Source organism: Mus caroli, chromosome 14 (assembly GCF_900094665.2).
Source record: "Mus caroli chromosome 14, CAROLI_EIJ_v1.1, whole genome shotgun sequence".
NCBI lineage: Eukaryota > Metazoa > Chordata > Mammalia > Rodentia > Muridae > Mus > Mus caroli.
In genome coordinates, this window is record NC_034583.1 from 37,071,470 (window position 1) to 37,089,704 (window position 18,235).

General features: G+C 40.2%; 1 protein-coding gene across 3 annotated transcripts in view; it reads right to left on the bottom strand.

Annotated features, from left to right (window-relative positions):
* The window catches only part of Txndc16 (thioredoxin domain containing 16), an 84,601-nt gene that overhangs the window by 51,636 nt on the left and 14,730 nt on the right, over window positions 1-18,235 (bottom strand). For 2 of the 3 annotated variants that reach the window (XM_029469057.1, XM_021181560.2), the window contains exon 7: window positions 891-1,012. In XM_029469057.1, the coding sequence (XP_029324917.1) occupies window positions 891-1,012 (122 nt within the window). Of the gene's footprint in view, window positions 1-890; window positions 1,013-13,909; window positions 14,018-18,235 lie in introns of all 3 variants that reach the window. The other variant, XM_029469058.1, reaches the window with a different exon arrangement.

Sequence of the window (18,235 nt, forward strand, 5' to 3'; positions counted from 1 at the left end):
AAAATTAAAAAAAAAAAACAGAGAATTGGGTAGGGAGATGGACCAGTCAAACACTTGGAGCCAAGTGTAAGAATCTGAGTTTGGAATCCTCAGAACACACTTAGAAGGCAGGCAGAACCATAATGTCAGTGCTCAGTAGGCAGGAATCCTCCAGGGCAAGCTCGGTAGACTAGCCAAATTGGCAAGCTACAGATTCAGCAAGAGACCTTGTCTAAAGAAATAAATAGAGAATGACTGAAGAAACCACTGATATTCACCTCTGAGCTCTACACATGCATGCACACACGCATGCACCGACACACAAACACACACACACACAGACACAGATGCACATGCACAAGCATGTGTGTGTGTGTGTGTGTGTTCACTCTGATGGAGTGCACCTAACAAAACAGTAAGGCGTGGAGATGGTATTGTTGGGAATCAGTCTCAGGTTACAGTCCTCTGGGAGGAGGAAGCAGCAGGCTAGCTTTTGCATACACTGTTCAGTGTGGTATAGACTCATTCTTGGGTGAGAGTAAGGCTTTGCCATTTTCCTGGAGGAAGGCTTTAGCACTCCTATGGGTCTAAGACACCAGGGACTTGGACATGGCTCTGTCCTCACTCAGGACTTCATCTGCCCTTTACACATTCGCCCGAGGCTTTTTTAGCCCTCCACAGGTTTTCCCATCCAGAGACTGGAAAGGGAGGTTAAGTAACTTGTCCAAGTCACACTCTCAGCAGCCGGTGAGCCGGGAGGACTAACCTGGAACACTGGGTTCTAGAGCACCACTCCACTGTGCTGCTCACTTAGAGGAGGTGCAACAGTGGGGAAACTTTATACCATCTAAGGCACTGCAATGCAGTCACACAAGTCCACACACAGCGAAGACCAAGCAAGCTCACCATACCTGGTGTTCCGATGGCTTCTACATATGAGAATATCATATTTGATTTTCCTTTCAGAGAGTTTTCTATGGTGTGAAGGTCTTCCAGGGTGGTAATATATTTTACTTCATTAAAAAGCAGAGCACTAAAATAAACACAGGAAAAACAGTGAAAACTTTATCACGGACTTTCTTTTTAAAGAGTAACTCCTCTGAATAAGCTGTGAGCAGTGAGAGCACAATCATTCTCATTTACTACAGTAAAACTGATCTCTACGTTATTGTCCGTCCTTGAAAACTGACCAGGACGCGCATAAGAACTTCTTCATCACAACCACCTCTGCAGAGTTAAACCACATTCACTCACATCCTCCTCTAATCCCTTACAGGTCGCTCAGGCTTGGATGTAGGTGAGCTGTCTGCACATCATAGCTGTGGGCTTCTGTCTAAGAGTCCCTAAGCCTTTCATGACCTAAACATTATCTACCGTGCTAACTTCACAGTGTCGCCCCGTGCTCAGTCTGACACAATGCAGGCACAACTCAGAGCCTCTGTTGGGAGCTCCGCCTCTGCTCCATCTGAGACACCTGATCCTTTACCATCATTTCCCGTGTCAATAAGCCTGTAGCTTTTCCTTCTTAATTCATTATGTGATTCCTTCATGACACATACTTTAATCTGAAATCATCTATATCTATACTCTACTCCATTCCCTTATTAATTCCTCACTCCCACTAAACACTGTCTCCCTAAGACAAGCACCCTGATATTTTATCAGTGTACCTGCAGTAAGCATAAAATAGAGTACAGTACATAGAAGGTAATCAAACATTGATTGAAATAATGAAATCACCAGGGTGCTTCACTCTGAGAAATGGAAATTCAATGGTGGGAGAGAGCCAGGCATGACACACTCATCTGTAACCCCAGTGGTGGCAAGAGAATCATGAGTTCAAGGAAAGCCTGGACCACACAGAAAGAAAAAGAGCAAGGAAACAATACCGTAGAGTTTACTCATAAATACATGGACAGAACACAAGGCAGATGCTGTCCTGTCTACAACGGTGACCTCTTTACTTCATCACAATTAGCTGAGCATATTTCTTCTTTGTCTTATGAAGACAAGGTCTTACTCTGTTGTTTAGGTTGGTCCAGACCTACGTTACTATGAAGCCCAAGTGGGCCTTGAGATTGCAGCAACCCCTCTACCTCTCCCTGCCTCTCAAATATGGATTCATGTATGAGCTACCATGTCCAACTTACTAACAAGTACCATTTTGTCAACCAAATGATCCTCGTATTTTGTTGTCTATTTCTAAGTAAGCTGTTCCCATGTTTTCATTTAATCTCCATGTACATAACATATTTTTATTAAGCTATTTAAAGATTTGGGGCTGTTTTCCCAGGCCCACATACTTAAGTAAAGGTTCAAATACTCACAATTACATATTCAAATACAGCTTTCTCTCACAGAAAAACACTTTCCCTTAAATGGCTCTTCTCCAACCTTTTGGGATTGAGACTCTTTTATAAGCTTAACAGTTACTTATCTCCAATTTGTTTACATATGTTATCCATTCTATAGTTGCCAAAAATGGAAAAGGGAAACTTAAAAATCCTTATTTTTAGAAAATAAGAATACCACTGCATATTAGCATACCTTTTTATCAAAAAAAAAATCTTTTCAGAAAAACCAGTGGCACTGATTTACATTTCTGCAAATCTCTGTAACATGAAGCCAAATCTGCTTCCACATGCAATGTGTTGTAGTGCTGCGTGTCACATGGCCTCTGGGAACTTGTTCATGAGAAACTGCTGCTGAAAAGGTCAACTGATGCCTTATGTCACAAGAATATTTTGACTTGGTAGTTACTCTGAAAGTGCCATTCCAACTTATGCTAGCTTAAATATTTGACTATGTATTAAAGATTTATGAAGTAGAAGAACTTGATCTATAGTCCCCAGGGTAGCCTCTTGTTTTGTTTTTAAGAGTGTTTGCTAAGCAGTATTCGCTGTGCTGGGTATTTTGCATGCTCCACATACATCCTTAACAATGCTACTGAAACACTGTAGCTCGACACAGGAAGTCCAGTGGCTCCACATCATTTTGCTAGTTGCTGCTACAGCTGAGATTCAAATCCAGGACTCCTGACAGTAATGGATGGACTTTCTGATGCTATAGCCCACTATTTGGGGGTCTAGGGAAAAAGGATCTTGCTAGTTAGCCCAGGCTGGCCTCAAACCTGAAGAGATCCTCTTGCCTCAGTCTCAAATGCTTACATTACAAGCATTTACCACCACACCCAGCCATCACTGACACTCTTACAAATGGGAAGCCAAATGGAGAAAGGATGCTAGCTAATGATGGGGCAGGAGCAACCCAGATCTACACCTTTAGGCTAACATCCCATTTCAAAGTCAACTGAGTGTTATCCAGTACACTTCCAAGAATCTCATGTAAATCCTTAGCTTAGAATTTTGTCATGGTGAACCCAGACTAAGTTTCTACCAAAATGTTGATAATATCACAATCTTCCTTTTCTAGGCTCCCAGCTACAAGGCTTGGCCATTTCACCTGCAACCACTTGCTTGACAGTCTGGATCAAGAGCAAGTGATACAAACAACCAGGAGAGGTGGTGGAAGTAACGCTTCAAAGGCAGTCATGAAACACTGTTTGAAAATGCCAATACAAGAAGGAAAATAACACCCTAGAAAAAGCAAGAAAAACTAAATGGTACTGGTACAGCGAGAGACAGGTAGATCAGTGGAATAGAATTGAAGACACAGAAATGAACCCACACTCCTACAGTCACTTGATCTTTGACAAAGAAGCTAAAACCATCCAGTGGGAAAAAAGAGAGCATTTTCAACAAATGGTGCTGGTTCAGCTGGCAGTCAACAAGTGGAATAATGCAAATTGATCCATTCTTATCTCCTTGTACAAAGCTCAAGTCCAAGTGGATCAAGGACCTTCACCTAAAACAAGATACACTGAAACTTATAGAGGAGAAAGTGGGGAAGAGCCTAGAACATATGGGCACAGGGGAAAAATCCCAGAACAGAATGGCTTGTGCTGTAAGATCAGGAATCTACAAATGGGACCTCATAAAATTGCAAAGCTTCTGTAAGGCAAAGGACACTGTCAATAGGACAGAAACCAACAGATTGGGAAAACATCTTTACCAATCCTAAATCTGATAAAGGACAAATACCCAATATATACAAAGAACTCGAGAAGTTATTCAAACCACCACTCTGGTCTTTTGCTTGTATATTATGGTTATAGATTTTGTGTTGTTATGGGATTTCTCTGTATTCATGTGTGTGTGTGTGTGTGTGTGTGTGTGTGTGTTCGCACACACATATATTTATGTGCTTCTCAAGCTTTTTTTAATCTTTTTTTTCTGTTTGTTTTTATCTATTCTTATGTGGTTTTTATTTGCCTGTTTTATAAATATATAGAGAAAAAAGGTGTGGAGTTGGATAGGTGGAGAGTTGGGGAGGACATGGAAGAAGATGAGGGAAGAGAAACTGTAATCAGAATAAACTATTAAAAATATTTTTGTAAGTGGAAAAATGGTCAATAAATTTTGGGTTGTTTATATTCTGTCTAACAAAATGCTTGGTTAGAAGAACAATATGACTATATATATGTACGTATAGATGATATATATGATATATACACATACCTCTTATAAAGATATTAAACACTAATAAAGTGGTAAAATGATGTGATTACATATATTTTATACATGATATACACATCTTGTAAATAAATGTATCAAACAGTAAATAAAAATATCTTTAAACAAAGAACAGGATATAAACCAGTGGAGGGAAATTGCTCAGCTGTGGAGAATAGGATTATAAAGACCATTTGTGTGTGTTAATAGCTTTATGTAATACTAATGCACAGAGTCAGAATATTTGCTGCTCCATCTAGCAGTAATTATTGTTAGCATTAATGAAACCATCCTGCTTTATTAGTGGGTATAACCTAATTCATTTTCAGCTGTTTTTAAAATAAAAATTCCTTTATGGTCAAAGAGCAAAACTATGAAGACAAAAAAGATCAGTGGTCTCGTGGTGGGGGCAGATGTTTTAGGTCAATGAAAGAGCTCTGTGTGATACTATAATGACTGATTCAATTCTTTATACATTTGTTAAGACCCACAGAATACACAACATGGAGAATGAATCCTTTTGTAACTGTGGACTTTTGGTGACTATGATTTGTCAGGAGGGCTGGAGTACACCTCAGAATTTGCCTATACAAGGCCCTGTGTCAGATGCCCAAAAGAAAAGAGATGTATTATTACACACTGATTCACTGTAACAGATGATGCAACACTGGTGGGAAAGGCAGAATTTATGCATGTTTGGGAGCTGGGGAGGAATGGCAGCTCGTGCTTCCCTCATCTTTTTGCTAGGAAACTAAAAGTGCTCTTCAAAAGAAGAAATGTCATTTTAAAACAAAAACACCAGCCTTCCGGTTTCAGTCTGGCCCAGAGCTGATCCTCTGCCACAGGGCTCCATACCCAAATAGCAACAGGAGAGCGCTAGCCTCCCAGGAGTGCAGACAAGCCTGAGAGCACAAGTAAGACCACCACTTCTGCTCTGAGGAACCCGCCCAACACCCTCAGGACACAGGAACTGAGGAACGGTCTGGGACAGGAGCCTTCTTCCATCTGTTCCCAGAGCTGATCCTGTGCCACAGTGCTACATACACAAATACCAGGAGAGAGCTGGTCTGCCAGGAGTAGTGACACACCTGCAAGCACAGCTAAGACCATCACTTCTCTTCAAATTCTTGGCCCAAGAGGGACCCAACCAGAGCCATCAGGACACAGGAATCAAGGAACAACTGGGGACCAGATCATTCTGGTTTCTGTCTACACTACGAAGCAGACCCTATACCACAGCTCTTCATACCCAAATTCCTCCAGGAGAGAAATGGTCTCCCAGGAGTACTGACACACAGGCTTGCAGGAGGGACAAAAGCACAGTCAGAACAGCAAGACCAGCTAACACCAGAGATAACCAGACAGCAAGAAGCTAGGGCAAAAACATGAGCAACAGAAACCAAGGCTACCTGGCAGCATCAGAACCCAGTTCTCCCAACAGAGCAAGCCCTGGGTATGTTAACACACCAGAAAAGCAACACTCTGTGTGGGAAGCCACATATGCCATTACAAGGTGGTGCTGGCTACTGCTGGCCACCACGCATAAGGTTGGGTAAACAACCAATGTGTACATATGTAAAAAAGTTTTTTGCCAAGTCACTGCCTGGCCCGGGCATGATAATGACGTTCTGTGAGGTGCTGAGAGTATAACCAATCGGATGAGAGACATGTAAATGAGGTATGATAATGAGGTTCTGTGAGGTGCTGAGAGTATAACCAATCAGATGAGAGACATGTAAATGAGGTATGATACTGAGAGTATAACCAATCAGATGTGAGACATGCAAATGAGGTAGAATGCATAACCAATCCGTGTGTGAGACACGCCTCTCCTAGGCCTATATAAGCAGCACCAGTTCTGGGCTCAGGGTCTTTTCACCTCTGCAATCAAGCTCTCCCAATAAACGTGTGCAGAAGGATCCTGTTGTGGCGTCTGCTTTGCTGGTGAGTCGGGCACTCACAACTCTGATTTAAAATCACATCTCAAGATGATAATAGAGGACTTTAAAAAGGACATACATAACTCCCTTGAATAAAGAGAATGCAGGTAACCATCTAGAAGTCCTTAAAGAGGAAACACAAAAATCCCTTAAAGAATTACAGGAAAACACAATCAAACAGGTGAAGGAATTGAATAAAACCATCCAGGATCTAAAAATGGAAATAGAAACAATAAAGAGATCACAAATGGAAACAATCCTGGAGATAGAAAACCTACAAAAAAAGTTAGGAGCCATAGATGCAAGCATCACCAACAGAATACAAAAGATAGAAGAGAGAATCTCAGGTGCAGAAGATACCATAGAAAACATTGACACAACAGTCAAAGAAAATGCAAAATGCAAAAAGTTCTTAACCCAAAACATCCAGGAAATCTAAGACACGATGAGAAGACCAAACCTAAGGATAATAGGTATAGAAGAGAGTGAAGATTCTCAACTTAAAGGGCCAGTAAATATCTTCAACAAAATTATAGAAGAAAACTTCCCTATCCTAAAGAAAGAGATGCCCATGAACATCAACAAGAAGCATACAGAACTCCAAATAGATTGGATCAGAAAAGAAATTCTTCCTGTCACATAATAGTCAAAACAACAAATGCACAAAACAAAGAAAGAATATTAAAAGCAATAAGGGAAAAGGGTCAAGTAACATATAAAGGCAGACCTATCAGAATTACACCACACTTCTCACCAGAGACTATGAAAGCTAGAAGATCCTGGGCAGATCTCATACAGACCTTAAGAGAACACAAATGCCAGCCCAGACTACTATACCCAGAAAAACCCTCAATTAGATGGAGACACTAAGATATTCCATGACAGAAACAAATTTACACAATATCTTTCCACAAATCCAGCCTTACAAAGGATAATAGTTGGAAAATGCCAATACAAGAAGGAAAATAACACCCTAGAAAAAGCAAGAAGAGACCCACACAAACATAAAAATAACATCAGAAATAACAGGAAGCAATAATCACTATTCCTAAATATTTCTTAACATCAATGGACTAACCCCCCCCCCAATAAAAAAAACATAGGACTAACAGACTGGATAGGTAAGCAGGACCCAGCATTTTGCTGCATCCAGGAAATGCATCTCAGTGTCAAAGACAGACACTACCTCAGAGAAAAGGGCTGGAAAGCAATTTCCAAGCAAGTGGTCCCAAGAAACAATGGTGGCCATTCTAATATCTGATAAAAATCGGCTTTCAACCAAAAGTCATCAAAAAAGATAAGGAAGGACACTTTATACTCATCAAAAGAAAAATCTAACAAGAACAACTCTCAATTCTGAACATCTATGCTCCAAATACAAGGGCACCTATATTTGTAAAAGAAACTTTACTAAAGCTCAAAGCACACACTGCACCTCACACAATAATAGTGGAAGACTTCAACAGCTCTCTCTCATCAATGGACATATGAAAACGTAACTAAACAGAGAACACTGAAACAAAGAGAAGTTATGGACCAAATGGATTTAACACATATCTATAGAACATTTCATCCTAAAACAAAAAAAATATACCTTCCTCTCAGCATCTCATGGTAGCTTCTTCAAAACTGACTATATACTCAGACACAAATCAGACCTCAACAGATATAAGAAGACTGAAATAATCCCATGCCTCCTAACAGATCACTGTGGATTAAGCCTGGTCTTCAACAGCAACAGAAACAACCGAAAGCCCACTATGCATGGAAGCTGAACAATGTTCTACTCAATGATAACTTGGTCAAAGAAGAAATAAAGAAAGAAATTATGAATAAAGGTATAACATACCCAATGAAAGCAGTCCTAAGAGAAAAACTCATAGCTCTGAGTTCCGCCAAAAAGAAACTGGAGAAAGCGTACACTAGCAGCTTCATAAAACATTTGAAAGCTCTAGAATGAAAAGAAGAAAATACACCCAAGAGGAGTAGAGGGCAGGAAATAATCAAACTCAGTGCTGAAATCAACCAAGAAGGAACAAAAAGAACTATACAAAGAATTAACAAAACCAGGAGCTGGTTCTTTGAGAAAATCAACAAGGTAGATAAACCCTTTGCTAAACTAACCAGAGGACAGAGACAGTATCCAAATTAACAAAATCAGAAATGAAAAGGGAGCTATAACAACAGAAACTGAGGAAATTCAAAAAATCATCAGATTCTACTACAAAAGCTTATACTGGAAAATCTGGATGAAATGGACAATTTTCTAAACAGATACCAAATACCAAAATGTTTAATCAGAATCAGATAAACCACCTAAACATTGCCATAACCCCTAAAGAAATAGAAGTAGTCATTAAAAGTCTCCCAACCAAAAAAAGCCCAGAATAATATCAGACCTAATACCAATACTCTTCAAACTATTCCACAAAATAGAAACAGAAGGAATACTAACTACCCTATTTGTTCTATGAAGCCACAGTTATGCTGATACCAAAATCTCACAAAGATCCAACAAAGAAAGAGAACTTCAGACCAATTTCCCTTATGAATATCGATGCAAAAATACTCAATAAAATTCTCACTAACAGAATCCAAGAACACATCAAAAAGATCATTCAACATGATCAAGTAGGATTCATCCCAGAGATGCAGGGATGGTTCAATATAAGGAAATTCATCAATGTAATCCATTACATAAACAAACTCAAAGAAAATAACATGATCATTTCACTAGATGCTAAAAATGCATTAGACAAAACTCAACATCCCTTCATGTTAAAAATCTTGGAAAAATCAGGAATTCAAAGCCCATACCTAGACATAGTTAAAGCAATATACAGCAAACCAGTAGCCAACATCAAACTAAATGGAGAGAAACTTGAAGCAATCCCAGTAAAATCAGGGCCTAGACAAGGTTGCCCTCTCTCTCCCTATCTATTCAATATAGTACTTGAAGTTCTAGCTACAGCAATTAGACAACAAAAGGAGGTCAGAGAGATACATACTGAAAAGGAAGAAGTCAACATATCACTATTTGCAGATGATAAGATAGTATAATTAAGTGACCCCAAAAATTTCACCAGAGAACTCCTAAACAGATAAACAACTTCAGCAAAGTGGCCAGATATAAAATTAATTCAAACAAATCTGTAGCCTTCCTATACTCAAAGGATAAACAGGCTGAGAAGGAATTAGGGAAAGACACCTTTCACAATACCCACAAACAATACAAAGTATCTTGGTGTGATTCTAACCAAACCAGTGAAAGATCTGTATGACAAGAACTTCAAGTCTCTGAAAAAAGAAATAGAGCAAGACCTCAGAAGATGAAAAGATCTCCCATGCTCATGGACTAGCAGGATTAATATAGTAAAAATGGCCATCTTGCAGAAAACAATCTACAGATTCAATGCAATCCCCATCAAAATACTAACTCAATTCTTCATAGAGTTAGAAAGAGCAATTCTCAAATTCATTGGAACAACAAAAAAACCACAATAGTGAAAACTATTCTCAACAATAAAAGAGCACCATGCCTAACCTCAAGCTGTACTACAGAGCAATTGTAGTACATAAAAACTAAATGGTACTGGTACAGCGAGAGACAGGTAGATCAGTGGAATAGAATTGAAGACACAGAAATGAACCCACACTCCTACAGTCACTTGATCTTTGACAAAGAAGCTAAAACCATCCAGTGGGAAAAAAGAGAGCATTTTCAACAAATGGTGCTGGTTCAGCTGGCAGTCAACAAGTGGAATAATGCAAATTGATCCATTCTTATCTCCTTGTACAAAGCTCAAGTCCAAGTGGATCAAGGACCTTCACCTAAAACAAGATACACTGAAACTTATAGAGGAGAAAGTGGGGAAGAGCCTAGAACATATGGGCACAGGGGAAAAATCCCAGAACAGAATGGCTTGTGCTGTAAGATCAGGAATCTACAAATGGGACCTCATAAAATTGCAAAGCTTCTGTAAGGCAAAGGACACTGTCAATAGGACAGAAACCAACAGATTGGGAAAACATCTTTACCAATCCTAAATCTGATAAAGGACAAATACCCAATATATACAAAGAACTCGAGAAGTTAGACTCCAGAGAAGAGAACCAAATAACCGTATTTAAAAATGAGGAACAGAGCTAAACAGAGAATTCTGAACTGAGGAAACTCAAAGGGCTGAGAAGCACCTAAAGAAATGTTCAACATATTTAGTCATCAGAGAAATGCAAATCAAAAGGACTCTTGAGATTCCACCTCACAAGAGTCAGAATATCTAAGATCAAAAACTCAGGAGACAGAAGATACTGGCAAGGATGTGGAGAAAGAGGAACACTCCTCCATTGTTGGTGGGATTCCAAACTGGTACAACCACTCTAGAAATCAGTCTGGCAGTTCCTCAGAAAATTGGACATAGTATTACCTGAGGACCCAGCTATACCACTCCTGGGCAAATACCCAAAACATACCTAACATATAACAAGGACACATGCTCCTATATGTTCATAGCAGCCTTATTTATAATAGCCAGAAGCTGGAAAAAACCCAGATGTCCTTCAACAGAGGAATGGATACAGAAAATGTGGTACATTTACACAATGGAGTACTACTCAGCTATTAAAAACAATGAATTAATGAACTTCTTAGGCAAATGAATAGAACTAGAAAATATCCTGACTGAGGTAACCCAATCACAAAAGAACACAAATGGTATGCACTCACTGATAAGTGGATATTAGCTCAAAAGCTCCAAATAGCCAAGATACAATTCACAGACCATATGAAACTCAGGAAGAAGGAAGACCTAATGTGGGTGTTTCGGTCCTTCTTAGAAAGGAGTACAAAATAGTCACGGGAGCAAATATGGAGACAAAGTGCAGAGCAGAGACTGAAGGAAAGGCCACCCCGAGAGTGCCCCACCTGGGGATTTATCCCAGATACAGTCACTATTGTGGATGCTAAGAAATGCTTGCTGAAAGGAGCCTGATACAGCTGTCTCCTGAGAGGCTCTGCCAGAATCTTACAAATACAGAGTCAGATACTCGCAGCCAACCTTTGCACTGAGTGTGGGATCCCCAATGGAGGAGTTAGAGAAAGGACTGAAGGAGCTGAAGGGGTTTACAACCCCATAGGAAAACAACAATATTAACCACCCAGACCCCTCGGAGCTCCCAGGGACTAAGCCACACACCAAGGAGTACACATGGCTCCCTCTGCATATGTAGCAAAGGCCTTGTCATACATCAATGGGAGGAGAGGTCCCTGGTCCTATGAAGGCTTGATAGATGCCCCAGTGTAGGGGAATTGAAGTCAGGGAGGTAGGGGTGAGTGGGCTGGTGGAGGAACACCCTCAGAGAAGCCAGGGGAAGAGGTATGGGGTAGGGAGTTTCCAGGAGGGGTAGAAATCTGGTAAGGGAATAACACTTGAAATGTAAATAAATTAATTAAAAAAAAAAAAAAACCATTACTGGTGTACATTGACAATACTTTAACAAATGGGAAAACATCCTTTTTTTTTTTTGGGGGGGGGGGGTTCGAGACAGGGTTTCTCTGTATAGCCCGGGCTGTCCTGGAACTCACTTTGTAGACCAGGCTGACCTCGAACTCAGAAATCCGCCTGGCTCTGCCTCCCAGGTGCTGGGATTAAAGGTGTGTGCCAACACTGCCAGAAACCCTGTCTCGAAAAAACCAAAAAAGAGAGAGAGAGAACTCGAGGATTCATTCTTAAGATGTCAACTGTCTCTAAAATAACAAACTTAACACTAGCAGAATTTAGAAAGGCTTGGGGAAGGGGAGAAACTGTAAAAGCTCATTTTAGATGGGATATGAAAATAAAATAAGCATTCAATTTTGAAAACAAAAACATACAAAGGCCTAAACTGTTCAGATAGATTACAAACTCAATAAATTAAAGCAGTGGTACTGGTTTACAGAGAAGCCATGAGACATCACACAGAAATAGAGCTCAATACATAGAAGAGTTCTATGTAACCATGACACCTCAAATACTGAACAAAAATCTATTACTTTGGTTGTGTTGAGACATTTAGGTAGCCCCCTGGATCATACCATTGACCATGTTAAACAGATTTTAATCTTAAATATTTTATACTTAAAATTGTGTATTTATGTCTTTATAATGTATAATTTATAAATATATAACATAATTTTTTAAATATATTTACTCTTAAATACAAAACAGAAACAACAATAGAAGAAACTTACCCACACAAACACAGTATACTGACCTCTGACAAAGGAGCACAGGGAATTCAATAGAGAAAGTATAGCCTTTTTCACAAAAGTATGGAAAATTGGCTATCCATACTCAAAAACACGAAACACATGGTCTATACCTTATATAGTCTATACGTGGTGCTACTGTCTCTAATGCCAGGACAGGCAAGAGGATCAGTAGTAGTTCAAGGTTATCCTTGGCTACATCGTAAGTTTGAGGCCAGCCAGGAATGTATAACACCCTATCTCCAAAAGGAAACAAAAACTTGGTGACCCTGGATTGCTAACTGGTTTTAAAATACAGTATCAAATGTTTAATCTATTAAAGATATTGGTAGTTTCAACTTCACTATTAAAAAATAGCTGGGCTCTGAGGGAAAAAAATTATTAAGAGTGGAAAAGCCACAAACTAAAAGTATCTAACAAAATATGTATCTGATAAAACACCTCAATCTAAACATAAAACAACCCTATTAAAAGTGGGTAAACTATTTGGACAGCACACCAAGTAACAGATGGCCAGCCAGCATCTAAAAAGATGTTCACAATGAAATGCCACTACACACAACATCAAACGCTGGCAAAAAACAAACAAACAAACAAACAAACAAAACCAGACATTCAGGAATTCTCTCATTGTAAACAGCATGGCCACTCAGGACAGGAGCTAAGCTTTCTTACAAATTTAATTATTATGATACACAAGTCTTACTCTTATGTATTTATAAACAAAGGGATGAACACATTTCCACAACAAAAACCTACATATCAATGTTTATAGCAGTGTTATTCATAATTATCAAAACTTGGGAGGAACTAACATGCTTACAGGTGAAGGGGTGAATGGGAACGTCCACACCACAGATACTATTCAGTGATAAAAAGGGTGTGCCATCAAACCATGAAAACCTGTGACCATTTACAATTGCTTCAGTGAAAGCAGCTAATATGGAAAAGCTGCATGTGGTGTGGCTTCATCACATGACATTGTGCAATGGGCAAAGTTGCAGGGGCAGTATCAGTTATAAACCTGGTACAATGGAAACTATGGCATCTATGAGAGTAAACCTAGCCATTGATGGGGGATACGGAGCCTAAACCAGCCGTCTTCTGTAACCAGACAAGGCCTCACATGGAAGGATTGGGACACCAAACAAGACACAAACCCTTCAACCTACAGTTTGTCCTTCCTGCAGAGTATTCCAGAGACCAGAGAGACTTCATCCAGCAGCTGATGGAAGCAGATGCAGAGTCCTAGAGCCAACATTAGCAGAGCTCAGGGAATCCTATAGAGAGAGGAGGAACCATTGGAGGAACCACAGGAGTCAGAGATACCACAAGAACATGGTCCACAGGATCAGCTGACAGGAAACCATGAAGACTCACAGAGATCAGAGAGCCTATAGAGGTCTGACCTAGGTGCTCTGTATGTATATTATGGCTGAGTAGCTTGATGTTCTTGTGGGATTCCTAACAGTAGAAGCAGAGCTAAGGGTGGGGGTAAGCTGTCTGTCTCTTTTGCCTGCTGGTGGGATCCTATTATTCCTACTGCATTGCCTTGTCCAGCCTTGATGCGATGGTATGTGCCTGGTCTTACTGCAGCTTGTTATGTGTTTGGTTAAAGTCCCTAGGAAGCCTGCTCTTGCTGAGAAGACGGGGAAGGGAGGACCTGGGAGAGAGGGAAGGTAGAGGAGAGAGTCTGGAGGGAGGGGAGGGAGAGAGAACTGCAGTTGAGATGTAATATATGAGAGAATAAAAATTCTTTAAAAAGTATCAGTGGTGAAGGGGGACAGACTTTTGGAGTAATGGCACATATGTGTGACACAGCAGTGGTGGGAACACAGAGTGAACACCTGTGTTTAGTAACTATGGGTTCGCCAATTATATCACTGTCATAACATCACAAGTGCTGTTAGGAAAACCATTCATGGAGAGGGAAGACATGAAAACTCTGCACTATCGGCTCAGTCAAGCTTTCAGTGTTTAAAGCTATTAAATGGCTTTATCAACTGAAAACCTCAGGATGGATGGATTTCTTTATAACAGTGGCATACTGCAGACCATTGTTCAACTTAAAGCCCAAAGTCACAAAAAAAAAAAAAAGAGAGAGAGAAAAGATAAATTTGACCACATATTCTTCAGAAGACCACAGTGATGAATTTCAAAAGAAATCCTGCAATTCTGCTTCCTTTACATGAGAGAAGTGGCCTAGAAGTCAAGTCTAAAACACAGTAGAAGAGTGGTCAGAAGACAGTAAGCAGTAGTTCCACTGTGAGCACTGTGCAGCTATAAAGTGTGTGGCAGACCTGCCTGCTGAGCACTGGGTACTGCAGACTGAGGGAAAGTTTTAGCCACAAAAACAGAATGACAAATGGAAACAGCACGCCCTTTCTCATGACAACCTGCAAGGCACTGCCATCATATTTGTTGTAGTTACTCAATATTTAAATATTATTGGAAATGTACGCACTACCGTGTTCTACGAGTCTTTTTATTATTTTCAAAGCAAGAGTGAAGGAATAGCCTCTCTGATTTCCACTTCTCAGCTTTCTTTCCTCTCTTTTCTTCAATGCTTTTGCCCTCAATGTCCCCCAGATGAGCTATGTTCACATTGCCTAGCTGTCCTCTGCTGCAGTGACTGTGAAAGGAGTGGCACCATCTGTAAATGGCTCTTCTTCCTTGCCCATCAGCAGAATGATGAGGTGGGCAGGAAAAAAAAAAAGAAATCAAGCATTACACTAAGACTGTAGTTTGCTGACTATTACTGTAACTAACTGTTATTTTCATATTCTACACATTAAAAAGAAAAATCACTTCTCTGCTCTACTTCCCTACATTATATGAAGGCCACAGAGTAGTGTCTACGTGTGCTAAAACTAACCACGTGAGGCGCTGGTTCATCAGGATAATAAGCCAGCCTAAAAGTCGTAACAGAATTAAATTAGGGCTGGATACTCAGTGGTAAAAACTTATGTAAGTAAATTTTGCTCTGGCTCCAATCTCTACACACTGGTAAGCGAGTGAGAGAATAAGAAAAATATTTTATTTACCTACTGTGACATAAAGTAAATAAATCACCAATTCTACAATATTCATAATTCTTTCTAACAATCAACAGCCAAGTACACATGGTGCAGATACAAGCAATCTTCTCCCAAAGGGCTCCTCATTGCCTCTTCTACAGGCCAGGGAAGCAGAGGTAATGGGAAGTGCTAGGAGTAACTCAAAATGTTAAAAACAACAACAACAATCCCCCCCCCCCAGCTTTTACCAAGGACCATTGACTTCAACTTCTTAGCAGAAGCACCTACAAAATACCTTAGCCACAGTGTGAGATAAGGAGGCCTCAAAAATGCAGATTTACATCTGAGTGACATTATATGGACCCAACAAGTCATATTTAGGAATACATATGTATATATAAATATATATATGCATGTAATAACAGTAAGAAGGGGGAGACCATGAATATGGAGGAGATTATGGGATATATGGGAGAGGAAAAGGGAAGGGAGAAATGTAACTAAATTCTAATCTCGAAAAAAAAAAACAGGCACTGAATACCGCTGTACATACTAAGCAGAGCTAGTCTAAAACAAGCTAGCTCTTCAACTGTGGATACGTGCTTGGGTACTGGAATATGAAGGTCATGAAAACTTTGCCAATAATAAAACGTTTCTGAAAGCCAACAAGAATTCAGAACCAAACACACAATAAACCCAGGTGTCTCTGGAAGTGTTCCCCATTTCACTGCAGCCTTAGTTCAGAACACACTCTGCACTGACACTGTCAGCCCACCAGCCTACGGTGCCCACGCATGCCACCTGAACCACCCAGAGCTCACTCAAGGCTATGCAGTGTTTTATTGAACATATGAAGTTTTGCTCTTACAGAAACATAGTTTGACCATGGAAAACAAAGGCTTCTAATATATTTCCACTGTCATTCCTCAGCATATATCAAATTAGCATATCCTTGGAAGAAACTGTATAAAAATGATCAATTAAAAAAATACTGCTTGGGTTGCTAAGTTTCACTTTTTAAAAAAAGTTTCACATCACTAGCAGAGCAATGGTGGTGCACGCCTTTAATCCCAGCACACGGGAGGCAGAGGCAGGCCAATTTCTGAGTTCAAGGCCAGCCTGGTCTATAGAGTGAGTTCCAGGACAGCCAGTGCTACACAGAGAAACCCTGTCTCAAAAACAACAACAAAAAAAAACCAAAGTATCACTAAATGAATTTTAGCTTGTGACTATGAAAAAATTTCTAGTGATTTCTAGAATGTCCCTAAGCATCCTTCTGCCATTTTGTGCTTCGTGTTTATGCAAAGCAGCACTCAGCACTGAAGATCACAGAATCGAAACACTGATCACGTTCTCCTTTGCCTGCCCCAGAACTCTACTTCACACGTTGTACTCCAGACTACTCCGACTGCACGTCCATCACGTATTTCCCTGCTTTCTTCTTCACCAGACACTTACTCTCGAAGATTTATGCCATCTGCCACTTTCTTCAGGAAGCCTACTTAGTAAATACCTACTCTTACCATGTAAACGTCATATTTTCTAGCCTTGTGGCAAAAAAAAAAAAAAAATTAAGTAAAATAAATAAATAAATAAATCATATTTTTATTGAGGCACAGAACAGAGCCCAGGTAAACTTGAATCCCAGGCCTGGAAGGAAGTTCCACACAGAGAACTGAGAAGCATCCCCAGCAAACACTCCCATCAGACTCTGTCAGTGCTAACCAAGCAGGCACACAACTGTAAACTCTGGGAAAAAACCAAGCCAGTGTGAGAAGAAAACAGAGTACTTTAAAAATCCCCAAAAAAATAGCAAAGCTGAGCATCTAACTGCAACCACCTACAGCAGGGTGTGAGGACCTCTGACACACACATACTGCCATCCACCCCTAAGTGGTAGTTCTCAGAGGTGGGACTTTGAGAGACGATTAATCATGAAAGTAGACCCATCATGAATGAGATTAATAGCCTTGTAACAGACCCTCAGGCCTCAACACAGCTGATTCCATCACAGCAGTACCATTCAAGCCAAGAAACTCAGCAGACAGTACCACCAGCCCAAATGAAAACGAAGACCTAATCCATCAAAGTCCATAGTTCTGGGAAGGTCTCTAAATGTACCAGCCTGGCTTTTGGACTTCTGTAGTTCTGCTTCTGGCTAACCGTTCTTGTTAACTGAAGTATATCAACCCAGAACACGATTTGGTTTTTTGTCTGTTTGTTTTGTGCTTAAAAGCTTACCCTGAGAAAGGCTCAATGCTATACTGGGTTCCTGAATATCCAATATAGTCTCTGGCCAACTAATACAGACCTTCCATTGGCTTAAATCCATGTCCAAGCAGTCTTCTCTAGTGGAGTCTCATAAAAGAAACCTCAGATACTCAGGTTTCTCCTGCTACAAAAGGCCATGAGGAGAACACACCCTTCTGTGAAGAGCAAGTTCTCATCTGACACCAAACCTGCCAGTAGTCTGGACTTTCA